Source organism: Pteronotus mesoamericanus, unplaced genomic scaffold, assembly GCF_021234165.1.
Source record: "Pteronotus mesoamericanus isolate MK-2021 breed Mesoamerican mustached bat unplaced genomic scaffold, CSHL_Meso_final contig_181, whole genome shotgun sequence".
Classification (NCBI taxonomy): Eukaryota; Metazoa; Chordata; class Mammalia; order Chiroptera; family Mormoopidae; genus Pteronotus; species Pteronotus mesoamericanus.
Window position 1 is genome coordinate 10,660,438 of NW_026555077.1, and position 27,829 is coordinate 10,688,266.

Sequence of the window (27,829 nt, forward strand, 5' to 3'; positions counted from 1 at the left end):
AGCTTCTCTAAGATAGGCTAAAAAGAAATACTAATTTATGGTTATTCTAATACTGCTCCACATTTGTGAAATAAACTGTATCTAGAAAGCATGCTCTAGTTACTGATCATAGAACATCCTGCTAAGCTAGGTGTAGAAGAATTCTTTCATACAAGAAGAAAAGGCACACTATAAATCAACATACTAGGTTGAAAATTTGCATGGTTACATATCCAGCATCACGACTGGCTTAAGGAATTCTTTAGCTGAGAGTGGATTCCAGGTGGGCTACAACATCACAGCTTCGAAGTCAGCTTCCTCCTGACTGTACCAGTAATTTTGCCATATGGGTTGTCTGTTGGTAGCAAGACCTGTAGAAAAACCACATTGTAACTTCAGAGACATTAAAATAAAATTCTCCTTTATTCTATGGATCAATATTAAATCAGCAACAAAAAACAACAGCTTGCTAAACAGAAAAATGTACATGTCCTACAATTGAGTTTCTTCAAGCATGGTAATGCCTTATTTTTCTAGAAACAGCTGAGAGATGAGTCAATTTGAAAAAAAATTGGAGTGTTTAGAAAAACTTTAATCATTGGGATATAAATGTCTCTCAAATGCATTACATATCCCTGCCTTTTAAATAGTGTAGTGAACATAACTTGGCCTTTGCTTGATGACTCCCTTCGAACATCAGTCACTGTCCAGCGCCGTGACACCGCCCTGCCCTCAGGAGCATCTGAGGTCTGTGGGGCTGCTCTCCTGGCGCTAAGTGGCTCCAGACAGCGGTGCGTTTTGGGGTTCTTCTTCCCACCCTGTCATTTGCCACTTCCCTGCTGTTGTGAGTGTGTCCTGACTCCCTGCCTCTCCTGTGTTGCCTTCACTTTAGACACGCCTGCTGGGTGAGGGCCTGACAGTGGCGCCAGCCATCCCCGAAGGGCAGGCTCAGGCGCAGCGGACAAGACCCTCCGCCCTCTGCCGGTGGGGGCGGGGCGGGGCGGGGCGGGGCCGGACCGGGCGGGTGGGTCAGAACCGAGCACTGCTCCAGTCCTGATGCCCAAGATTTTTTCTGTTTGGGACACATTTGTTTCACCGTTGGTGAACACGGCCAGGATTACTTTTAGGTTCCTCTCCTTTAAAAAGCAATCATTAAAAAAAGTCCTTACATCCTAACTAATGGCATCCTGACAATAAACGTCCTCCCCTTCCTTTCCCACGTGGGATCAGCGTTGCTCGCCTCCGCAGCTCAGGGCTCTGTAGCAGTGACGGCAGGCAGCGAAGCCTGACTTTGTTTCCCAGCTCTGCTTCTCGGCCTCCACGACAGCTGGGGTGGTGCACAGCCCGGTGAAGCCGCCAACATAATTTGCAGCTCAGAGAAACAGGCGCCTGGCCAGAAGGGTCATGACTAATATGGCTGCTGAGTCGGGGAGGGCGGGTCCCAGAACGTAGTATCTTCTGGTCTCTCCTTCATTGGTCTTTGTTCACCAAAGGATGTGATTCTGTGGCAGCAGAGCCGTGTTAATAGATGGCCCCTCCCTATGTCATTCCTTCCACACACTAAAAGAAGCTACCAAAATAGTTTTTTCATATTCTAGAAGCCTGTGGAAGGATGGATCAAATAAAGAAAGCCTGCAGTTCTGAAAGTGGTCCAAAAGGGGAGGGGCCGTTCTCATCTCCCAGGACCGGCTATAACAGGCTCCCTGTCGGGACCTTAGGTTGTCCAGTCAGACACACTGACTTGGTTTAACCGTCTGCCAGGATTTAAAATAAGCCAGGGTAAGCATTTTTGCCAAGACTAGGTTTCTTTTCAAAAACTGAATTTCCCCATCTAGCCTTCTGTAATTGCAAGTAGAAAAACAAATACGCTTTCATCTTTTTTGTGTATATTGTATGCTACTGAATTGACTGTTTAATCAAGAGTTAGAGACGATGGACGAAATGAAAATAGAGCCTTTTTTTTTTTCTCTCTCTCTCCTCATCACTTTGTGATGGGGCAATAATGAAGCTGTGACCTTGTGTGGCACTTTTCAGAGAAGGCGATCTCAGAGCTGCTCCTCAGGCACAGTCTGTTCCTTCTCTGTCCTTCACTTTCTGGGATGCTCAACCCTTCTCTGTAATCACTCATCCATGTCCAGGGTACTCCAGCCTCCAACATCGAGAGGCCCTGAGTCTGAGGGCTGTATAGTTGGTGGTAACTATAAATATTCCAAAAGCAGCAGCTCTAAAGAGATTTGGTCGGTGATGTTATCATCCCAAGTTTATAAAGAGGGGTGGAGAGAGGGTAGATGTGCTTTAAGGGTTTTTAAAGTTCTTACCTCGTCCTTGTTGATCAGTCCCATTTTAGACATGTCTATGTTAAAGTAATGAATATTTGGCAGGCTGATTTCCATGTCTTCTATCTGGAATCCACAATAATATACACATCACATTGGGCAACTGTGAATCTATCTACCTGCTACTTCCCTCCTTCCCCCACAAACCCAACCTCTGCTGTTCTTCTACTGCCCAACAATGTTCTCACCTCCTGCTCCTATTATTAGATGGCAGACCCACTCTACTCCTCTCCATGTACAAACCCTGCTTCTCAGAAAATCAAGAGTTTCTTGGGTCAGAAACCCAGGAGACTGCTTCAGCATCTCACTGGCCTCCTCGGGCCGGACAGTCAACCTCCTAAATTTCTCCTCATTCCCCTCCCACCTCTCCAGACCTTTCCTTAACATTTCTGGGTCCTGTGGTAGGAGTATAATTGGAGGCCCACGTACCAGATGTCTAAAGATTTAAGAGTTATAAATCAAGCTAAAAAACTTTAATGTGAAATATGTTCTATCCTTCTAACTTGGTAAATATACCTTCATAACAACCTGGAAGGCTAGGATTTAATTTAAAATCCTCTGACTCTTTCAAGGGCTATGCCAGGACATGGTAGTGTGGGAAGAGTGAGTGGCCTTTCCATCTTCTTTCTTGTACTCAGGTGGGCGGACACCCCAGCTTGCATATCAAGCCCCATTCACGCCTCCTGCAAACATCTAACTTGTTCACTCTCAGGCCTAAGGGTGCACACATGGATGGCGTGATCTGCCCTCCAGGAGATGGTTCTAGGGAAGAGGCTTGTTTAGGTTCTGGAATTAGTCTCAGGATTATTTTGGCAGGAAATTCTGGATTACCAGTATCCAGAGATTGCTCTAGAGGGAATGCGCAGGCTTCTGAAGGTTTGGTTTTTGTTGTTGTTGTTGTTGTTTTTGTCTTGGTCTCACTGACTTTTCATTCAGTGGAGGGAAGCACAGCCAGAGGAGGGCCTGAAGCGGGCCTCCAAAGTGCTGGCTAGGGTGGGAGTCCCTGTTGCCTAGGTCTAAGGGCAGTGTTCTTCCTGTCTATCCCTCTATGGCCTCAGTTCAGGCCCATGTTTCAGGTTTCTGCAACAGCATCTCAATAGTTTTCCTTGTCTGAAATCTATTGTCCTTTCAGAGTGATCTTTCTGGAATGCAAATCTGGTGGCACCATACCCTGCTTAAACCCCTGAGTGGCTCCGAAGACCTTTCAGGATAAAGTGCAGGCTGTGAAGGAGACCACAAAGACCCTCCGGATCTAGCTCCTGCCTCATCTCTAGGCACGTGGCAAAATGTTCACTTGTGGAGCTTCGCACAGAGCGGCCCCTCAACAGGAAACGACTGTTCCATGCTGCCTCCTGTTTCCATAGCTACTCTGCTCCCTCACTTCTGAGTGTGAACCCAGATAAACCCCACTTGTCCCTGACGACTCAACTCAAACACCTCTCCTTCTAGAAGGCCTGGCCGGCACGATCCCCTGTACCTGAGTTACCTCCCTTGCTCTGAATTTCCATAATACTCTCTTCTTTATTGTGTTGTTAGCTTACTTATTTCCTCCTCCGATTGAATAAGGAGATCTTTGGGGATAAGAATCATGTCTAATTTATCTTTGTTTTCCTCATGTTTTGACAGAGGCATAATAACCATCAATAATATCAAATAGGTGGATGGATGGATTATGTGGATAGAGTCTCTCGGAATCTATCCTTCATTCTCTGTATCTCCTGAAACATAGATTGTTGGTCTAATTCTCTCTCCTTCGGAGCATACGAATGTCCTGAATATGAGGCTTAAATTGTGGCAGGTTGAAGAAACTCAAAGAATTTTCAGCAAAACTAAAGAACTATAGCAGTAGCCTGTGTTTTCAGGTTGGACAGATTTTTCCATTTTTTGCTCTCTTCTCACTTGCTATAACAAGCTTTTGAACAACAGATGTCATTTTTCATGTGTCTTCCACTTTCTTATTTTAACTCAACCCTCTCTCAGAGCTGACAGGAGACACAAGTTCTCTCCGTTCATGGAATGGCAAGTGAGGAAACGTACCTCAGGAATCTGGCTCAGGGAGAGCACCTGGATGTCATAGAGGGTCTTCTGGACAGAGGGCGAGTACTCGCCTTTGTCATAGGGCCCAGCAAATTTCTCCAGGACAAGGTCCCGAACAGTGTCCCTAAAACAGAAAAAAGAGAACTGGAGACTCATAGGGCGGTGTTTAGGAATGTATGTAAAGCTAAGAAAGAGTGACCTTCCTGTCCCTTGGAAAACAATTTTATTGTTGATTTTAGAAGAGATTAATACCTTGTAATACTAAAAAACTCACTTTCCATTCCCTTACACATACACACCATTCAAGAAACATGTTGAGCATCACTAGGCTAGATTCCTAATCTGGCACCAGGGCCCAGTGAGAATTCCGGGGTAAATCTTCTTCCACGTTTGAAGAGCCTACGAAGAGAACTCTCAGGTACCCCAGCTCTGCTTGACTGATTCCTTGAATTTTGACATTTTAGGGGCGTTTTCTCTGTGTTGAATATTGTATGTGATTACTTCATTGAGCTCTCTCAATATACCTGAAGCAGATACTACTATTATCCCCAACTAAAAGATGAGGAATCTGAGCTGAAAAATTAAATGTTCCCCTGTAAGTCCTTCTCTTTAGTGGGAGGCCCAGATAGGGCCTTGGCTCTGGCATGTTCAATGTTGTGCTCTTTTCAACATTAACACATCAGGCCACTGCCCATGGGAAACACTTGAAATAAAAAAGGAAAAATAAGACTGAGGTGAGGTTCTCTTTAAGCACTTCTCAACCTGTCACATAATCAAAGGAGCAGAACAAAGCTGTATGAATAGCAATAAGCTGCCAGCGGGCAGGCTCCAGCCTGTCATACAGTAGAAGTCTCTAACAGTTAGAGCTGCAGCAAAGAAACAAGATGCCTGGTCAAAAAGTAAACTCGGGGAGTTCAGAAACCTAATTACTGCTTGTAAGGATATTATAATAATAATCATATCTTTATATTGTTGCGACCTTTCTCATGTACAAAGTGCTTTGGTGAATGTTATCTCATTTTGAGTTTAATCTAGGGTAACAAAAGTGTCACAGTTTTCCTGGGACTAAGGGGTTTCCTGGGGTCATGGGACTTTCAGTGTTAAAATCAGGAAAGTCCTTGACAGACTGGAACAAGTTGTTCACACTAGTTTAGCTCTTTCTGCATCTGCAATGAGGGTAAATATCGTTATCCTCACTTGATACAGAGGTTCTTACCATGTGGCTCCTGATCCAGCAGTATCAGCATCACCTAGGAATTTGTTAATGCAAGTTCTTGGGCCTTGCCCCAGACCTACAGAGTCAGAATTTGGGGGGATGGGTCCAGTGCCATGCATTCTAACAAGACTTTCATGCAATTCTGATAACACAATAATGTTAGAGAACTACTGATTTAATCAATTAAAAGCAGAAGGTCATGGAAATTAGGTGGTCCATTCAATGTCATTATTGCTAATAGTGTTTGAGATTCAAGGGCAGATTTATTAACTCAAAGTAAGACCATTGGCTTTCTGTTGTCCAATAGAAAGGATTTTGGACAGTAGGGAAATTGAACTGAATGGTCTCCAAGTTTCTCTTTCGAATCATAGACCTCATGAACTTCAGGCCCCAGGGATACAGGCAGATGCTACTTGTCCCAGCACCAGGCCCTAGCACATGCTCATACCAGGTAGCATCAAAGTCCACATCTCTGCATTGGTGGTAGCGCCACTTGCAGTACACTTGGGTGGCAAAGCATCGGTCCTTCACCTCAGGGAGGGTGGTGAATTGGTCCTTAATGAATCCTTCAAATCCAGACTGGGTTGTTTTCAAGACCTTGAGGTCTTTGATTCCAGAATGAATGACCGGAGGTCCTGTTTTAAGTACAAAGATAAGTAGGGAGGGTGTCACAAAACAGTGCCTTCTTACTGATACCTAGCTAAGAGTATCCTGGTCATTAAAACATGACACACCATGCTTATCCAGAGAACTACGTCACTGTCACTGTTTTCTGACTCCCAGAGGCCTCTGAAGTCCAAATGATGAGGATGACATCCCTTTCTCTCTATCTGGATTCCGTGACTCCCTGCCCTCTCCTGCGCTTGGAGAACTGAAGGTCAGAGAATACACCTCCATGTTGTGTCGAAGCCTGCAGAAACGAATACCATCCCCTCAGCTACACTTAGAGTTGTCTTCTAGGCCAAATACCTTCCAATTTTTGAGTTGCATCTCATTCAACAGACAATTGTGCTGAAATGACTTAATAAGCTTCTGCAGAGCAGTTCTGTCTGCTGCTGTGACTCCTTTGTAGGGGTAGTCCTGATGTTGATTGCCTATACTGACCTATGGCTCCCATCACCACCAGGTCCCCCGCTCCCTTGTGTTATGAGCTCAGCAAAATCAAACAACTTCATGAATGAACAACAGTGTAAGCCTGACTGAACCTAAATAGAGACTGAGAAGATGAGGCTGATGACACAAAAGGCATAGATGTGCCCGAGTGGGTTCCCATTAAGGCTTTTATTTTTGGCTGAAGGAGAAGGGACAAAGTTGGTTCATGGTGACCTGGGAGAGAGAAGGCAGAGCTGAAAACAATGCAGGGGATGATACGGCTTTCCTGCACCCCACATGTCTCTCTGTGAGGTGAATGGGAGAGGCAGAAGGGTGACAGGCATAATCTGAATAAGCCGTTGACTTATGTGCCAGGTAGTTTGAGTACAGGGCTCAGGGAGCATGTGGAGCACAGACTTAGTGAGGGGACAATTATCTTTTTCTTTGTGGAACATCCCATAGCTCCAACAGTTTGGTGGAGCCTGCAGAGAACACGGCACCAGGTGACACACTGAGAAGCCCTCCACCCCACACCAGGGTGCAGAGCTCGGTGGGGAACATCATTCTTCCCGAGGAGCAGTGATAACTGGTGCAGCTAATGCTGAGCAGGGCCAGCGAGGCAGAAGCTGTACCCAATGGTACCAACTTCTCCTCAAGCACATGAGACAGACCCTCAGGCTGCCAGAACATGGGGAAGTTTGCCTGGAGAGGACCAGAAGTTTTGTAATGACAGAGTTACAAGGCCAGGAAAATTCAGGAATCAACATCAGTATGGTCTGAACGTTCAGGGGGCACATTGGCACACCCCCCCAATAGCACAGTGCCATGGCAGGATGACTAAGGTCTCCTCTTTTCAGGCTTGAAGTTAATCCTCATTAATATCTAACCTTCCTGGCCTGCTTAGCACATAAATCAAGGGACACAAATGTCAGGCATCACTATGTTTTACATGGTCTTAGTGGAAGAATAAGAACATAATTCATGATCCTCAATTACAGTCCAAGGCAGCTCTTAATAATTTAATGGCTTACATCATGTGTGTGGTTTCAATTGCTGTGGTTAATTCAGGAGCTGTGTTGTTTTCAGAAGCTGATAAATGGTGACTGCATTTTGATATTTTCCTGGCCGTGTGTGTGCATCTACCAGAGAGGGCACTGGCCAGTGGTTAGCAGTAGATCTGCTGATTAAATATGTACTAATTAAATAAGGTGTTCTGGCAAGAGTGTTCCAGGATAATGCAGTAAAACTAAAAGTGATATTTCTTTAACACTCCAAGTTCTCATTGGAAGCTATATATGCAAAAGAATCAAGAGAACGACACCAGCAACGCCTTGATACTTTTAAGTTGGGCAGGTTTATCAGATTCTAGGTGTATGCAGACATGGTTCTGAAAAATCAGCATTTCTAAATGCTAGTCCAAGTGAGTCTAAGTCTCAAATCCAAGAGATTGCAGAAGTAATCAACAAGGATCTGTTGAATCAACCAGTGATTGAGTGAGTGCAACAAGACCGATTCACATCAAGAAATAAGTACCTCACAACTTAGTCTCTTTGCCTTCTAGACAGTTCTCCTCCATCAGTCTTTACGATTTCTCTTCCTGACTACCCCACCCACAACTCTGACACATAGCGTGGCATGGGGAGAGGAGAGGGCATCAACATTCGCTAAGAATGCCTTCACTATCAGCATGGGTTTAGTTGCGGCCTTTTTCAGTCTTTATCTTACGTGATCTCACAACTCTATTACATAAGTACTGTATTAGGGGACTTCTAATCATTTGCCCATAGTCACATGGCTAGGAACTGGCAGAGGTGGAGGTTGAAATCAGTCCCCATTGTGAAAGTCGATGCTTCTTCTCCTCCTTTTTGGGTCACTCCCATCCACACAAACTTTTTTTTTCTCTTCCTTTAACTCTCTTCATTTCTTTACAAAAAGAGGCCTTTCTAGGAGATAAGAAGGTTGCCACTTCCCATTTAATAGTCTGCTTTGTGTGCCTCATAAAGAGCTCCCAGACTGAACAATACCATCTCCACTGGTCTGAAATGGAAACATCACTTTTAGACGCGACCCTTACGTATCTTGAAAACCTTTTATTCCTTAAAAATTTCCTATTGAAATATAAAGGCCCCATTAAAGAACTGACTCCTAAAACCTTCATAAACTAATATCGTAATCTATTTCCAGCAGTAATTCCTTTCTCAAAAAATCCTGTAGAAATGAAAACCGGGTTTGCAATTGGGAGTAGGGTTAAAACAGAAGTGGGAACCCTTGAAGGGGGACAAAGAGAGCGAAAGGAAAACCAAAGGCAAATGTTACCTAGTGCATCTTTTCTGAGGTAGCTGGCCTTGACCGCCAGTGCCCACGTAAGCCAAGAAAAAGACTTTGGCTCCTCCAGGGGTCTTAATCAGAAGAGGATTTTTTGATACATTGTTCCATGGTGGTTGAACCCACAGCCTTGGGCCACAGATTCCCTAAATTCAAATCTCTGAGCTCTCCATGACTCTTCTCCCCAATTTATGAGCACTAGTCCTCTGAAAAATTACTTAACCTTTTTCTCCCTTGATTTCCTCATCTGTCCAATGGAGATGATGACCATACCTTTTTCCTAGAGTTGATAGGTATCTAAGATAATACATGTAAACGACTTAGTAGGATGTCTGAAACATAGAAAATGCTCTATAAAGGTTTTCATGATTTTGCCATAACTGACTTTTTTTTAAAGAACTTCAACCACCTGTAAATATTTCCTATGTTTCACAAAGGCCCATTGTGTTCCGAAAACTACTGCTGATGTGCCGTCACAGCCATCCCCGGCCCCCGGAAGGGATTTATTGATCTTCCGGAGTGTCACTCCTGCTGGGCAACTTTGAAATAATCTATTTTCTTGCTAGAATTTGAAAATGGAGAAAGTAGTTGCATTTTTAAATGTGTTTTGACCTCAGTTTCACACAGAATAAAGTGCCTCATGTACCCAAAGACAGTTAACGATTTGCCACAGTTTGGGCAGGACGTAAACCATCTCCTCTGGTATCCTCACCATTTTATGAGCAAAAACAACAACAGAAAGTACCTATTCTCTCTGAATGTGAATTTTCTCCCTTGGCACACGTTAGACTCTGAATAAAATCAGAGAGCTTATTTTATCTCCTCTGCTGGCGGTGCCCCAGCTTTCAGAGTGCTGGTAGAAACCTGAGCCTTTCAAATTTACGGACCCATCAACTAAAAATAGGATGCCTCACACATTCTAAAAAAGATTCCAATTTAGACCAATAAGAAATAATTCAACCAAAAAGACTGTCCTTTTCTAGATTACTTCCCATTAAATCACTTAATCAGTTTTTTTCTTGCCTTTCTGCCATGATTATAAAGTAATGCAAAAGGAAGATTTTCACATCTCACTGTGTTAGAATATAATCTTTTCTAGCTTTTAGTGTCCTCCTACACACTTAACAGATTGTGGTCTATCTCTCAGAGAAGCATACATCCTGCCCTTTAGTTCTCCAAGGGAAAGAAACTCACTGCGAATTAATAGAAAATAAGCCCAATTCCTTACCTACGCATCAGGTGTCACAAAGCACAAAGCTTTACTGAACCAAGAAAAAAAATCCTGTCATTAAGAGGATAATTGCTTCCACATTTAACACCTTCAAAAAGGACACAAATAGCTAAAAGCAGAATATTTTAAAACTGTATTAAATCACTCTAGTAGAAAACCTCAAACTTGTAAAGTGCTAGAAGTGAAGATCAATTAAATATCATTTGCCTTTGAGAGTCCATTTAGCTCATTTAGCAGGGAGAGCAAAAGTTCCCTGGTGCAATTCTGGATCCGGAAAGATGACATCATCCAGAAAGAAGGAAGTTTACTGGGCTTTTGTACAACTAGGTGATAATCAAGATGATTTCAAAAGACCTTGGTTTTGCCAAGAACTCTTCTGTGGGAGGAACTAAAGAGCACTTTGGTCTTGATATCTAAAGGACATAAACTGCCCTCTTCGCAGTGGCCGTCTCTGTCCTGCGTCTCATTTACTCCATCTCACTTCTACAGTCTGACCCAGCTTGACATCTCTTAAATCTATTTTCCTCTAGGACTTCAATGTCATTATCTGTTCCTTAAAACCATCCTCCTACTCCCACTAGTTTCCAGGGGTTTTTTTTTCCCCCTGTTATTTTTATTATCTTTTGAAATCACATATCTGAGCATGTTACTTCCTTTAAAATATTTCAGTGACTCCAACTGTCTGTTAGATCAAATCTCAGTTCTTCAACATGACATTCAAGGCATTTTTTTTTTTGCTATTACAATTGTCCCATTTTTTTCCTCCCTTTTCTTCCCCTCTACCCTGCACCCCCCTCCCACCAGCATTCCCCCTCCCCCGCCCCCTTCGTTCATATCCATGGGTTGTACATATAAATTCTTTGGCTTCTCCTTTTCCTATACTATTCTTAACCTCTCCCTGCCTATTTTGTGCCTACTATTTATGCTGCTTATTCCCTGCACCTTTCCCTCCATTCTTCCCTGCTCCCCCTACCCTCTGATCTCCATTTCTGTGGTTCTGTGCCCATTCTAGTTTGCTTAGTTTGTTTTTGTTTTTGTTTCAGGTTCACTTGTTGATAGTTATGAGTTTGTTGTCATTTTACTGTTCATAGTTTTTGATCTTCTTTTTCTTAGATAAGTCCCTTTAACATTTCATATCATAAGGGCTTAGTGATGATGAACTCCTTTAACTTGACTTTATCTGGGAAGCACTTTATCTGCCCTTCCATTTTAAATGATAGCTTTGCTGGATAGAGTGATCTTGGATGTAGGTCCTTTTCTTTCATGACTTTGAGTACTTCTTTCCAGCCCCTTCTTGCCTGCAAGGTTTCTTTGGAAAAATCAGCTAATAGTTTTATGGGGACTCCTTTGTAGGTAACTGTCTCCTTGTCTCTTGCTGCTTTTAAGGTTCTCTCCTTATCGTTAATATTGGGTAATGTAATTATGATGTGCCTTCGTGTGTGCTTCCTTGGGTCCAACTTCTTTGGGACTCTCAGAGCTTCTTGAATCTCCTGGAAGTCTATTTCTTTCGCTAGATTGGGTAAGTTCTCCTTCATTATTTTTTCAAATAAGTTTTCAATTTCTTGCTCTTCCTCTTCTCCTTCTAGCACCCCAATGATTCGAATGTTGGAACGTTTAAAGTTGTCCCAGAAGTTCCTAAGCCTCTCCTCATTTTTTTTTGAATTCTCTTTTCTTCATTCTGTTTTGACTGAATGTTTCTCTTCCTTCTGCTCCAAATCATTGATTTGAGTCCTGGTTTCCTTCCCTTTACTGTTGGTTCCCTGTATATTTTTCTTTATTTCACTTTGGGTAGCTTTCACTTTTTCCTCCATTTTGCGACCATATTCAAGTAATTAATGAGCATCCAGATTACCAGTGTTTTGAACTGTGCATCTGATAGGTTGGCTATCTGTTCATTGCTTAGTTCTATTTTTGGAGCTTTATCTGTTGTTTCATTTGGGCCATATTTCTTTGTCTCAGCAACCTGCTAAATTGGGAGTGGCAGAGCCTTAGGTATTAGTCAGAGCAGGGCAACCCAGCTCGCTGCGTTGTGACGCTGCGTGTGGGGGAGGGGTCGGAGAGGAAACAATGCCACTTTCTCGGTTCTCCGCTGGTTTTAATCACTTCACCCTCTACCCACAAGCAGATTTGGCCCTTCTGGTGCTGATTCCTGCGTGGGCGGGTTTGTGTACTTTCTAGGACCCCCTGGGTGTCTCCAACGGACACTCCTGTGAGGCTGGGAGTTTCTCCTGTTGCCACATCCCCCACAGGGGGGTTTTTACATCCAGAGGTTTTGAGGCTTTCTTTTCCCGCACTGGAACCCTGGATTGGGTGGTCTGTCTCACCCCCCAGTTTTTCCTCCCAGTTTATCTGTACACAAATCTGGGGCCGCCCCGTCTGCCAGCCACTACCTTCCTGCATGTCCTCTCTGCCCAGCTGCCTGTCTCCACCCCTCCTACCAGTCTTGATGTTTCTTCTTTAGCTCCTTGGTTGTCAGACTTCCATACAGTTCAATTTTCTGGCAGTTGTGGAGTTCTGGTTACCTTTTGTTTTTAAATTTGTTGTTGTCCTTTCTTTGGTTGTGCAAGGAGGCAAAGTGTATCTACCTATGCCTCCATCTTGTCTGGAAGTCTTAGTTTCTATGTTAATAGATTTTTTTTTTTACTACCATAAGACAGTCCTGCTTAGTTGAGATCTTTTCTCGATCTTCCATTCCTCTACTTAGCTATGAGTTTTTATAATTGGTGTCAGATTTGAAAAAATTTGATGAGTTATAATTCAAATAATACAGAAGTTTGGGGTCCAATAGAGTTCAAAATATAATTCAAGGTGACTTCAAGGCTTGGCTAAGCTTGTAGTTCACAGAGACTGAAAGAAAGAGTTTGGAAGGTCCAGCTCCCAGATAACACCTAAACCAACAGCCTGCATCACACACAGAGAGCCTAGCTCTCCTCTCAGAGCTTGGGAAGTCACAAACATATTTTGTGATGAACAAATTTCTTTGGATGAACAAATTTATTCCTCTCTTCCAGATTCTCCCATAGAATTAGCAGACTTTGAGACAGATAAAAGTACATTAAATAATGCAATAGGAGTTTTACAGCAATTCTGAGGACCTAAAATGATGTTTGAGATTCAATAGGCTTTCTATAAATGTTTGCTCAATTGATAAAAATAAATCCAATTCACTAGGAAAAAGCATTACATGTTCTGCTGGAAAAAGTCCTGTTTGGGTGTTGCATGGATGAATGTGTGATTAAGTGCATGTGTTTAAAGGGGCAGAATTCTCACCAATCAAGCCAGCCTCCCACCCAAATCCCTTCTTAGATGTCTGTAATAACAGTCTTCACCTTGTGGACTGGTGTGTGTAAAATAATGATTATTTTCTTCAATTAAGCCTATGCAAGAGAATTGCTTATACTCACAGTTTCAGCTCTTAGATAATAAGCACGTGAATTCAACTTTGCTGCCCAAAGAGCACGGATCCCTACTCTCCAAAGAGGTGCAGAGCACAAATATCATCTTCACACACAGCACTGGACGATATATACACTCGTATATGTGTGCACATACATACTGCCCACCCTTAAGGCAACAGATGTTTCTTGTCCTACCCTGGTCCCTGCCAGCCCCACAGGATATCAGAGGGATGCTGGATTCTAGGTGAGTCAAGCTGGAGCTTCTGGGAACACTGCCACAATGATTGCAATTCCCTGAAGCTTTGCAGCTTTCTGCAGAAAGAAAAAAGCTTTGTTCTGATTATGGTGACTAGTTTTTCCACCCTGCCACAGCCAGCTGACTACAGTTCAGGCTGATGATAGCTCTTGGAAATTCCTGGAAAGAACAAGAGTGTAAACAGCAGCCAGTTTTCTTATTATGATCAGGAGAGTCCTACCCTTGGTCTCTCTACTTCCACTACCAGGGCTCTGCTAAAATATTCATGTGGAAGTCACTAGTCACCTATTTGTCAAACTACACAGTTTCTCTTCAGTCTTCTTTTGACTCAAACTTCTTAACCTTCCTTGGCAGAGACTGCTAGCTGTTCGCTAAATCTATTTCGTCTTCTTCCTGGGTACTTGATTAGACTACATTTCCCAACATTCCTTGCAGTTAAGGTGAGGCTGTGTGATTGGATTCTCTCCAGAAGTGCTATGTGCTACTTTCAGGCGTGGTGTTGTTGTAGTTACGTTGCACAGTTAATTCTTAAATTTTTTTTGGTAAATAGAATTATATGCATGTAAGTGTCATTGCTGTTTGAAGTGAGGTTTATTTTATAGTAATGATATCAGTAGTTTTTTTTACTATGCAAATGAAATGTCAGGAAAACTTGATTGTATTCACTAGATATTTCCTTGGAAGGTTATTATAATTAAAGCATGGTATGGTACTAAAAGTACTGGTCAGAAAGTTCAGAGATTTGGGCTTTTTGTCTGCCTGGGTCTTTTTTCTCTTACCTCAAAACTGGGTAATAAAAATTATCTACTCTGCTTAACTCCTAGATTTGTTGCAAAAAGTGTTATTTCATTTTTTATACTTTTAAAATAAAAAGTAGATTTTTAAAAAAGGGAATCCATAGTCGCAGTGCCATTCCCATTTCAGGCTTAAAAGCCTTCAGTATTTTCTACAGTTTTCCTGTACAGAGTAGTTTAGAAGAAGAAAACCTGAAATTGCTAAAGCAAATCAAAGCATGAAAAATATTTTCTTACCACTCCTCATCTGCTCAACCTCGCAGAAGTGGGTTCCAGTGGGAGTGTGAATAAATGCATGGACATGCTTAACGCCATTCTGAAAATTAGAAAAAAACATTGCTTCTGTAAAAATTCAGCATATGTCACAAAGCCAATTTCTTTAATTAAACTAAGGACACAAATAAATGAAGCAACCTTTTCTAAACGCTTCCAAGGGACTTCTTCCACGTAGACTTGAGCTCTGATGACATGGTTAAAAGAGGAAAGGAAATGCTCACAGATATCCATAGCAAAAGTTTCTATGCTTTTGATCTGTAAAAACAAACAAAATGCTAGTGATCAGGAATACTTGCCCCACTTAAAAATAGTTGTTACTATCCCTGGTGCTCTCTTTTCTGATCAAGTGCTTTCTAAAGTCAGAGAAACATAGAAAAATTCTTAAGAGATGAATTCATTGTTATTTCAATTTTTCACAAGGACTCCTAAGGGTAGTTAATAAAGCACCATCATCCAATGAGACTATCCTGTTTTTAAAAGAAACCTGTTTTGTAGGAGATGTGTCAATCAGTGGATAAGTGCAAAGTAACCTAACATTCAGATGCTCCTCACGGTGAGCTGAGGCATTACTTCCACTGACTACAGTGCTACAGTGTACTCCAAAACACTCTGGTCTCTTTATGAGGTTGGCAAATAAGCCTCCTGGTTTTCTAAGGAAAAATGTTAATGAAGGGCCACTTCAGCTTTCTTGCCTTGCAAACAGGCCTTCTATTGACCATCCTCAGCTCTCCACCCCCATAAAGCTGTTCCCTAATTCCAAACACATTCCCCATATTAATCTCTGGGCAATATTTTATAGTACTATCATAGCCTACAGATTATTTGTGGCATTGCCTATCATTAAGATGGACTATCTGTACAGATTGTCCCAGGATAGTTCTGGCATTTTTTAAAATTAATTAATTTATTTTTTCAAATACATTTGTCTCTGCCTTCTTCCCACCACTTTCCCTTGCCCCCAGTTCTGACATTTGTAAGACATTTTATATCTGTTGTCCTGATGCTATTAACAAGAATAATTATTAATAGCATCCTATTTCACTCTCAAAAGTGTCCTGGTTTGAGAAATAAAAATACTAACCTGAAAACATATGTGCACTCTCATGTTTATTGCAACATTATTACAGTAGACAAAATATGGAAATAACCTAAGTGTCCATTAATGGATAAATAGATAATGGAATATTATTCAGCCACGAAAAAATGAAATCTTGCCATTTTGCAAAAACATAGATGGAACTTGAGGGCATTAGGCTAAGTGAAATAAATCAAATGTAGAAAGACAAAGGCTGTATGATCTCACTTACATGTGGAATGTAAAACAAACACTAAAACAAAACAAACAAACAAAGCCAAGTTCATAGATACAGAGAACAGATTGGTAGTTGCCAGAGGTGAGGGGTAGGAGGTGAGCAAAACAGTGTCAAATGAATAAAGGGAGTCAAAAGGTACAAATTTTCAGATATAAAAGTCATGGGGCTGTTATATGCAGCATGGAAACTATAGTTAATAAGACTATATTGCTCATTTGAAAGTGGCTAAGAGAGGAAAGCTTAAAAGTTACCACTATAAGAAAAAAAATGTAACTATATGTGGTGATGGGTGTTGACTAGACTTCTTATAACAATCATTTTGCAATGTATACAAAATCAAATCATTGTTCTGTACACATGAAACTAATATGTTGCATGTCAATGATACCTCAATTAAAAAATAAGAAAAAAATTTCCTGGTTTGGATAAAAAAATTATATGGTCATTCTATCTAAAATGAATGAATTGAAATAGTTTTTAACATCCAGATTCATTCCTTTACTTTCCTGTACCTCTCACTCAGTACAGAAAATATAAGAATCTGTTTTACCCAACTTTTTTTAGTGCAGTACAAAAACCCATTTTTAATTTATGTTTTTAAGAGAGCAATGCCTTTTCCGTAGCCATGTCCGTCCTTGCTGGGCCATTCTGATCAGCAAGAGAAGATTCAGGGTGGAAATATGCCTTGCAGAATTTATATTTCAATTATTTTGTTCATTTCATGGGTGTGGATTGCATGCAAAAGCACAAAAAAGGAGTTTTTCCAGTCTACATTTTTTGTCTTCTTAGACTTCCTAGCAAATAAAAAGGTGATCTCGAATTGCCTAGAAATATGCTTGTGGTCCAGCCACAGCTTCACTTACACTCAAAGAAACTGGAGGTCAAAGTGCTAACATATCAGATTCTGTTAGTTCCAAGGCCTTATTTGATGAGTATAATTGTCGCCATTTATGGACACTAAGTGACTATGGAGTGAGAAAATACAGAAGGCATTAAAAGTTGGACAAATAAATTGCAAAATGTATCTTATACTTAAGATTTTCTTCTATAATGACACAAAGAATAAAAATGGCATTTTCTTATATAAATGCAATTTAAAAGAAAAAAATAAATGATAGGACTCAAATAAATGCATGACAAAAATGTGTAATTTCTATTCTGAAACACTCTGAAGTTCTTGATTTGACAATGATCTTAATCAAAAGATAACTAAAAAATTCTTTAGCAGGATTCTTTATCTAAAAGGTATATAAAGAGTTAAGATCCAAGAAAAGAAAACAAAGAGGTGAGTTTAAAAAACAAACAAATGAACAAAAAAAAACAACAACGCCCAAACCTCAAGCTTTTTTGTAAGGCTATGAATTTTAAAATAGAAAAAAAAAATTTAAATGTCTTAAACTTAAAAATAGGGTTAAAAAGCAAAGGGTACTGGAAATAAGCAAGTGATATCATCATGTTATAGAATAGTGAATTCTGCATCAATATTGGCAGCACCTAAAAAGAATAGCAAGCACATACTCCTTTGAACTTTGCCAAGACATGAACTGTGTTCTTGATGGTGTCTGTAGGGATGATGTCTGAATTATCTCCATGCAGATAATCTTTTTTGGAGCTCAGAGTAAGTTGCACCGAAGCTGACACCTCTTTAATGCTCTGATATTTTCCATCTCGCTGAATACGGAGAACTTTTACCATATCCTTCCCATAGCCAGTTCGAACAAACTCCACCTCATCATTCTGCAATGAAAACATAATCATCTTAGTGGGAAAAAGCTAAATGAAAGCAAAAAGTCAACTGCAATTTCTTTAAACCTTAATTTAACCATATACAAGTGCTCAAATAACGTCACATTGTTATAATGTTGATCAGATGCCGTACTAACTTAACCCCTCCCTGTTTATATCCATGAGCCCATGGTAAAACTGATTTCATAATAATGTCGTTTCACTGTCGTTCCAAGAACTTATCAATATTAATGAGGACTTACTATAATTATAAAAGGTGAGAAGCAGAGTATTTATGAAAGCAAGGTCATGTCTTACTGTTGAAGAAGATTGAGAACTTTTAAGGAGAAAAGAGAACAAGTAACAGATGAAACTACATCAAACTGGCCTGAAGACAGGTAGATGGCTTTCTCGATAAAAAGTAACCATAATAACTATACCTTATGGGCCAAACTACTCTGTTTTATTTAATCCCTGCTAACTTAATTCTTATAACAGCTCTGAGAGCTAATATTATACCCATTTTACAGGGGGAGAAACTGAGGTTCAGCGTTTAAGCAGCTTGCCCAACTACACATAACTAGGAAAGGATGGAGCCAAGGAATCACATTCAAGCCTGTTGACTTTAAAAACCACTAAGTAAACTGCTTTTCTTGTGTAATATTTTGACTATGTTAACTGGAAATTATTTCATTCCCTTTTTTATAGAGAGTAATAATCTGGAGAAAATGCCTGTGATCAATAAAAACAATTTGAAAATTGCTTCTTCTCCTTGCTGCCAGGAAGAAGAGTAATTAGTGACAAGGTCCAGATTACCTTCAGGAGTACAGAACCAGGGCCATCTGGCTGCAGTGAAAATTGTGCTTTACCAAAGAGACACAGAATAAAAGCTTGGTGATTGATTCATTAGTACCCTTGTCTGAAGCTGGAGCCCTCACTAGCAAATACGTCCATCTGCACTACTAGGATCCGTGAGACTTGTCCCTGGGCTTTATAACTGTTTGAGAAAAGAGGCAGGAGGGACAGAAAGACCTATTTTACTTAGCATTGAAATTAAACATTAAAACGGTAATGAAAGAAGAGGACAAAAATAAAAATAAATCAAAAACAATATTCAGCGAGACTCTGGGGAAGAGCACAAAGAAGGAAACTCACTTGCAGATTGCACATGCTCAGATACGTCAAGGGCTACCTGAAAGTGTTTGCATAAAAAATCACCAGATACACTGGGAAAAACTGTAAAATTCTAGCCAGCATCAGAAATTGTTGTAATGTTCCTAATCAAGGTAAGGGATGGCAGACTTTCTTAAATCTTGGGGATAGAGTTTAGTAGGGTGTGCTGCATGCTCTAAAGATTTCTGGTGTCTGCATTTGGTCCTTCCTCTGTCGGGGGGAGGACGGACGTATTTAGGGACAACTCTTAAAGAGGCACCTCAAAAGTCTCTGAACCAATCTTTGGGGAACTCATCATCAATAAAAGCATCAATAAGAAAACAGAAAGAGCAGACTCAAGGGACACTAATTGTACTATAACAATAACAGGGGAAGAGGCACTGTTGTGTAGCTACAATGGCTTTGGAATAAGAGTAGGTCCCAATGCTGCCTTGCTACTCATAACTTTGTGTCTTTGAGGCTCTCTAAGCCTCAGCTTTCTTATTTGTACCAATGGAGATCACCACCCCTTCTTGTAGGGTTGTTGGTGAGAGTGAAAGCTCTGGTTCACGTTTCAGTGCCTAGTGGTGCAGTGAGGTCAACCCTAACAATAGTGGTCACATCAGGCCTGGCTTCAGACATAGCAGAGGGGAACCTGAGTAAGGGCACCAGTTTTTGGCATGGAGAGTGCTGGTAGAGCAGAAGGAGAAAGACTCTTACATGCCTTGAGCAACAAGAGGCACTTGGACGGCTTGGGGCCCCTGGAAGGTCGGGGCTGGGATACAGAACCAAAGGGGCTCTGAAATCACCCGTCACCCCCAGTATACAGCAGGACAACAAATATTATTCCTCAGTTCCATCCCCTGCTGCAAAATACTCCAGGTACAGTAGGTTAGTCTGTGAAAGCAAGTGGTCCCTCTGTGATACATATAAAGATGAAATGATAGCCACCCTTCATACCCCCTGCTTACCTGTCCAGCTTTGTGTGTTGCCACAGCCTGTCTCCAACTCCTTCCACTGCCCTGGGCTAACTGTGGCTGTCTAGGCTCTGTGCGTATCGCCTCTAGGCCTTTAGATTTGCCATTCCTTTTTTCTTCAACACTCTTTCTCTTTCTTGCTACCTGACTACCAACCTCTTCACCTGCCTAACTTCTTCTAGCCATCTTTCAAGTTTCGGATGTCACTTCTGCCTGGTAATCTGTCCCAGCCCTTCGGAGCAGGAGTATGTGCGCCTTCCATGTGCTCTCAAAATACTTCTTTCTTATTAGAGTTTTTATCAATTGTATTGCAGTTGCCTTATTTTGTGTCTGATTTGTTCAGGAATGATAAATTATGGAAGCAGGAACAATTTTTATCTTAGTTGTCATGGTAACGCCAGTGCTCCGCACAGTGCCTAGAACATGAATAGGTGCTTAATAAATGTGTCATGAATAAATGAATGGTGCACTACCACCTCTACCCCTTGTGCAATGGCACAGAATAGTTAATGGAAATACCCAAATGAGTTCAATTAAGGAAGTCTGAGCTTCAGCTCAGACCCCAGTCAGGGAGTTTCTCTTCTCAGGAAAGTGGGAAAGGCCCCCTCTTTCTTCTGATCACCATAGCCTGGAGATCACAGCAGGGCTGGCCAGAGAATAAAGGCCCAGGAAGGGTGGAATGGAGTGTAGACAGTCAGCGAGCAGCATAAAGGGTACACATTGCTAACAAGACTGAGTGTTCCCACACAGCGCAGCCATCACAGAGTTTATGCATGCCACACACGAGAGAGGTCAGCGCCCCTTAGCAAGCTGCTGACTTGGCCTTGGCACCCAAACAAAGCTTGTATAATCAAGTTTACTGAGCAATGAGTCAGAATGAAAAGGACACAAGCATCCGAGGCTGGAACAGAATGGAACAAGAACAGGGTGGGACACCGAAGTGTCTCTCAGCAGTACATGACAAAACAGGTAATGGTCTGGACCACAGATGAAGTTGTTCTCTTCAATAAGTCTTCCTCATTTCCATAGTCAGAGAAATCAGAAGTAAGTGCCGGAGCCCTGTTGTGCATAGTGAACAGTGTGGTACAGATATCCACGCCCAAGACCACTACACAGTGAAATGCAAAGGTCGTTCTCATCTGGTGCACGGACAGAGGGCTGAGAGTATAGGCTCTGGAGTCACACAGGCCAGGTGTGGATCTTTGTTCTGCCACCTAGTAACTCTGTGAATGGAGGCAAATTTCTCTCTATATAAAATGGGAATAATACTAGTGCCCAGCCCTGGCCAGTGTGGCTCAGTTGGTAGGGCATCGTTCCACAAAGTGAAGGGTCGCTGGTTTGATTCCCAGTAGGAGCACGTGCCTGGGTTGTGGGTTTGGCCCTGGTTGGGGTGTGTATGAGAGGCATCCAATCAATGTTTCTCTTTCACGTTGCTGTTTCTCTCCCTCTCTTTCTCCTTCCCTTCCTCTCTCTCTAAAATAATATAAATAGAATCTTTTTTAAAAAGTAGTAGTGACTACCTCCCAGGATTGCTGTGAAGATTACTTAAGAAAAAACATAAAGTTCTTAGAAAAATGTCTGGCAAATTGTAAGTGTTCAATAAATGTTAGCAATAATTATCATTGATAAATAATAATTCTATGTCAAATTTTGCATCAAAGGGGCCTTCTTGTTACTGGTAGCAATAAACGCCCAGACTGTACACCAATCCAGAGCCACGGTGGCAAAAATCAAAGACTGCTGCTAAAGTGAAGCCTACTTCAGCCTTCATACTTTTGGTGTCCTTCCCAGGCTTGTGTGGCTTGAGGACATGGTTACAAAAAGATATTCAGTTGCGTAGAATAAAACTCAAAAGAAAAATTCCTTTTTCTTAAACATGTTCTGAAATATAAAGGCACGAATGATCACTATTTGCCCACAGTAATGTTGGAGAAAACTCAGAGATTTTTCAACAAATCTTATAAAGTTTTGCTTCTGTGATGAGACTGTGAATGTTCTCTTTTTCCATATTGAAAGTGATGTAGCTTGTCAGTGCAGGTCTAAGGTTCCTTAGCTTGGAGCCTGTTAACCTCTACAAGGCCAAGTGGATGGATCTGAGGCAGAAAAATATCAGGAAAGACAAGAGAAAGCTTTTGCAAATTTAAATTTAAAAGTAACTGGCCTTTTATCACATGTCTTATAAGAGTATCTCTACCCTCTATAACAGAGAGGGATATGAAGTGCTAGTTATGTAGGACCCATCGCCGAAGTGTAAATCTCAATTCCGCCGCAGTGTGCTGTCGCAGGTGGGAGGACTATGCACGGAGACAGCTTCTCTCATTCTCTGGAATATTCTCTGGAACGCCAGAAAAATTCTTCCAATTCTCTGCCCAGGTTTTTCCCTTGCCTGGCTATTTTCTTGCACATTGGTGAACAAAACGACTTCAGAGAAAAATGCTGAGCTAACATAAGAAAAAGGAGCACTCGAATGAACAGTATTAATATCACTTAGGTGAATTTTAACAATATGGGACAATAAGAATAGTAATGATGAATAACAGCCTTAGAAGCAGCTGGTATTTTTTCGGTTGCCTAGGATCTACTAAATGTCAGATGGAAAAAATATTGATATCTAATAGAAAATGTCATGTTGCTTTAGGCTGTGGAGTAGTTTATTTTCACTATCAAGAGGGGCTGTGCCCTGAGTTATGTTCAAAGGGTAACTCTAAAGGGATTTGTCAAGTAGATGTTTCAAGAACAGTTACTTAATGGAGACTCCATTTACATGTGCTCAGTTATTTTCATACTTCTGCCTGTTAAAAAAAAAAAGTCATCACTAAATGCCAGGGGAGATGCTAATTTTCTTGCCAGCATCTCCACAGCACCAACAACCAGAGGGTAGGAAACTGGAACAAGGCCCCGAGGAGCCTCTAGAATGGGGGAGGGGAGGGCAGGAAACCCCACGGCAGAGAATTGATGAAGACCTCCAAAAGGGCAGTTGGAAGACAATTTTACTGAAATGCATACCCAATATCTCTTTCCTAATGTATAAATCTTACAACTAAAAATAATAGTAGCAACTCTTTAGTGAGGGTTTGACATGTGTCAGGAAATTTGCACATATTGCTCCATCTAGTTCTTCACTAAAACCCTGTGAGGTAGGTATATCATCCAAGTCTGACAAAGGAAGACACTAGACTCATCTAGTAACTGCCACGGTCACACAGTTACCAGGTGACAGAGGCGGGCAGAGAATGGAGCCCATTTGGCCCAAGATGACATGCTCTTTCCCGCTACATCAGAGTCCCACATCCCCTGAAAGCAAGCCTTTCCACTCATTAGGGACAGAAATATAAGCCACCTGACCCCAACAGAAGGAGGTTTTCTGCCATGCTATTGCAAAAACCTCTATTTCTCCACCATTTTAAAGTTTTCCACCCATTGAGAACTATGTTGTCTATTCTGCACAAAAACCTGGTGACTTGATATAAAGACTGCCTATTTTAAAAATAAACTAGCTCAAGTAAACAAACAAACAAACAAACAAACAAGCGCACTAGCTCAGAGATGTTAAGTGAGCTGTCCAAAATCACACTGCTGATAGGCAGCCTGGTGTAGTAGGAAGCACTGCTGAGGCTGAAAGGTCTTATTCCACTCCCACTGCACTTAAGCATAACTTACCCTACATGGAGAGATGCTCCCCACCAAACTATCACTTTTTCTAGCACTTCAGTCATTTTTTTGAATTAAAGGGAAATTCTAAGCTCAGACAGATTCTGCATTTATTGCAAGGATGTTTATGCTATGAAGTAAGCAGAGAATTGAAGGATGATTGCCCTTTGGGGCAGGCTGAAAACCTAGTGTCATGCCTTTAAAAACAGGGCACTCTGTTTGAATCAAACATTGACTTTTATCTGGTTGATGACCGTTGGAAACATGAATGATGGAGGCTACTTTGCGGTCATTAGAAACATATTACCAATGGACTGTTTGTAGTCCATCTGTAAGGACAAAGAAATAGGTGCATCATGGAAGAAAAAGAAACAAGGTGGGAAGGAACCAGCATTTAGTGAGCACCAGTTACATGCCAGGGGCTATGCACACGGCATCCCATTGACTCCTGGTAGCACTCTAGGAAGGTGCAGATCGTGAATCTCACCTTTTGAAAAAGAACCTGATGTTCACAACGTCAAATAGTTTGGTCAGAACTACATGGCCAGTGAGAGTCAAGGGCAGGCATGGAACCCACGTCTGCCTGATAATTTTCACTATATCCACCTATCTTCCTGACACAACATTGTAATGTTCTTTATAATGGGGTTTTACCTACATAATCACTTTTCTTTATTTCTCTGATTAGTTCTAATTCACTCTAAAATCACATCATCCCCAAATAGAGGTCTCTCAAACATTTTTTCATTCAATTCCTACATTCATCTATATTTATTTAGCTCCTTCTAGATAACGAGCACCATGGTAAGTTCCAGAGATACAACAGCAAACAAAGTAGACTCTGTTCTGCCCTGATAGAGATTATATGCTAGAACAAACTTTTTCCATAAAGAATCAGAGAGTTAGTATTGTATTTTAGGCTTTGCAGGTTGCACGGTCTCTGTTGTAACTCCTCAGCTCTGTCACGATAGCATAAAGTAACTATGCATAACACATAAATGGATGGGTATGGCTGTGTTTCAATAAAACTCTACAGAAGGAACTAGTGAGCCAGATTTGGCTCTCAGGAGTTTGCTGACCTCTGTTCTCTAAAGTAAGCATCAGAAAAGTAATCATGCACTAAGAACATGTTCTGATAATTACTCTAATTAAAAAAAATACATTGAGTCCTGGGTCTATACTGCATGTACACCTAAGCCAGATTGAAAGAGATTAAGGATGGCTTCTGGGAAGAATTGGCATTCACAAAGCTATCTGAATAATGACTGGAGAATAACCAAATAAAAATTTTTCTGGCCCTCTTCTGCTTATGTTTTCCTTTACCCACATTTCTAATGAACAATTCTTTATTTTACAAATATCTGAATATTTTTGCTTGTCTCATTCCTTTTCATCAAAATAATTCAAATCCCCTCCCCTTCCTCCCTCAACAAGTACCTCATCTTTTTTCTTCAGTTTGTCACATTCTAGATTTTACTCCATACATCAGCAGTCTTGTAAAAGTTTGAACAAAAAGTTTGAACCTGGGAAAATTTTGTGGCACGTAAACCCCATACCTAAAAAGGTGATCGAAAATAAATAAATAAAGCCAGCAGCCTGGCTCCAGAAGTCCTCACAGGATGACCAAACTTTCATGAAGCCAGCCCAGACCAGGGCTTGTAAAAATTTAACTTTATCTCAATCTCAAAAAATTCTCACAGATTAAGCTTTAAGGAACATGAGTTCACAGCCCAAATCAAAAGTAAACAAGGTAGCAAGGTAACATGAGAGAGAGAGTTGTAGAAACAACAGATAGCAAAGTGTGACCTGCAAAGATTTCAGATATTGAAATGATCAGACATAAAATATAAAAATCATATACTTAATATTTTTGCAGAAATAAAGAGAAGTTTGAGCTTATCTTCTTGAGACAGAATGAATGTAGCTTCTCTTGAAAAGAAACAAGGGGCCAAAAAAAAGACCAAGAAAATTTGAAAAAAACCCAGTAGAACTTCTTGAAATGCATTGATAAGTAGATTAAGAAACAGATTAAATGTAACTGAAAGAAGAATTAGTTATTTGGAAGAGATAGATTAAGTAATAGATTCATGTTGCCAAACAGAGAATGAGAGAGCGCGAAGATACATCCAAATAAAGAATCAGGCATTAATGCAGACGCACAGGAAATAGAATACATGAAAGAGACATAAAATGTACTAGAAAGATACAATAGAGTAAATGCGGAAGAGGCGCAATTCCAAAAGATCAAGACTAAGATTTCCTAGAATTATTGAATGAATGAATATAAACTTTCAACCATAAAATAAGAAGCCCATTACCAAGTGAAGAACTCCTGTTCAATACACTTGGCCAAGTTACAATGAAGGGATTTTCTATTATTTTTAGAGGTGATCATGTTCTAAGACAGAGATGGTATTTTGATAATGTTATGGTGCTTGGGCTTCAAAAGTAGGTAATACTGTGAAAAACATTCTGCCAAGTTTGCACTTTCTCTATCCACCAAATTCACTGTTTCTGTCCACGATATTACTTTGCTGTTTTAGTGGGACACATGGGAATCTAGGCTTTAGGGCAATGTTGAAATCCCTGGAGCCCTTCAGTGTCCAGTACAGAGTTCGACACCTATCGATTGCACAAAGAAGGTTGTTGACTGACAATTGGCATGATCACGTCAGCAACAATGGGGAATATGAGAGCTTTCTGAAAGCAGCATCTGAAAGAAAGGAACCTAACAGCATTTTTCCAAGCCTTAAAATAAAATTAGATTTAGCGATAACCAGCTTAATACAGATGTACCCAAGCCCAACCACAGCAAGGGCTCAGGTTGTAATAAAAATAATCATCACTAATATTTGTGGATTATTTACTATTTGTCAGGCACTATGCTAAGCATGTAATGAGATGAGAAAGCAGAAATTATTTTATATCTTATTTAACAGGTGTTTAGCACACATAATGAAAACAAAATACTTATAGTCTCTATATTCTCTAAATACATCACTGAACCTTAAACCTGACATACTCAGCTATCAACACTATAATACCAAGAGGTACCAAAAGATAAATAAAATTAACTTTATTTTTTACTTTAACTTAGAAAAGTAAACTTTAACCTATGAAAAATTTTTAAAATTGAAAAAAAGTTTGGGGTGCTGAGGCCCTTTTTATCTGAATGCAGCAAAAATTTACATAAAACAAAATAATACCCATAAAGGGATGTTCATAAAAATGTTTCTTGGTTTACCAATTTGGTAGGTTGTGAATATACCAGAAACAGCATACCTCAGGACAGCAAATCTCAAAGTTTAGGGTACACTAGCATCACCAAAGACCTTGTGAAAATTGTAGCTTCCTGGGCCTAGCTAGAAGGGTTCTGATTTATCAGGTTGGAGTTGAGGCCCAGATTCCACTCTTTTCACAGGCACTACAGGAAAATGTGAGTGAGTGGTCCAGACATCCCCCTCAAAACTCTTTTTTAGAAGAAATAGAACCACAAGCCCTCCCTTTCCTATGCACCCTGAGAATCCCGAACAACTTCCACTTAATCAACAGAACTGATCTTATTCTCAAGGATCCAGTTCTGATCTGGGTCCATGAGTCTAGGGATGAATTAGAACCATAATGATTTCCAGGCATGAGGTAAACTGCTATATCAGCATCTTTAATAATTGATTCAAAAGCATCATGCACTTAAGAAATTCTTTTCATATGCCAATCTACCCTACCCCTCCTCTAAAAAGAGAATAGTCTCACCTTATAGTTGTTATAGTAATGGGCCATTTTCTCTTGGTCTTCACTTCAGATTCAGTTACAAAAATGAGAAAGAGTAGTTTGGGAAAACCAGATGTTTGGAACATTTTTTATTTGACTTGAAGAGTGAGCGATCAATATGTTTACCTGATAGCATTACAACCAATTGGACACCAAGGCCTCATTAAAGTTCAGCATCATGTTGAGTGGCTAAAACCAGGAGGTGGAGAGCATATGTAAACACCTTTGGTAAAATACAACTGTGTTTACTCTTACTTGGAAACAACCCTTGGAGTATCTTTTAGGAACTATTTCCTTAAG

The 27,829-nt window shown here is 40.8% G+C and overlaps 2 protein-coding genes across 2 annotated transcripts in view; both read right to left on the reverse strand.

Moving 5' to 3' along the window:
* On the reverse strand, window positions 1–27,612 carry LOC129065643 (uricase). The gene is made up of 8 exons (XM_054566913.1): window positions 27,512–27,612; window positions 17,772–17,990; window positions 15,079–15,195; window positions 14,902–14,980; window positions 6,017–6,203; window positions 4,353–4,476; window positions 2,298–2,381; window positions 1–350 (listed from the first exon to the last, which is right to left on the reverse strand). The coding sequence occupies exons 1-8, from the start codon at window positions 27,536–27,538 to the stop codon at window positions 276–278; spliced, it is 912 nt and encodes a 303-aa protein (XP_054422888.1). The 5' UTR covers window positions 27,539–27,612; the 3' UTR covers window positions 1–275.
* The window catches only part of GNG5 (G protein subunit gamma 5), a 166,025-nt gene that overhangs the window by 43,836 nt on the left and 94,360 nt on the right, over window positions 1–27,829 (reverse strand). The gene's annotated exons all lie outside the window — the stretch shown is intronic.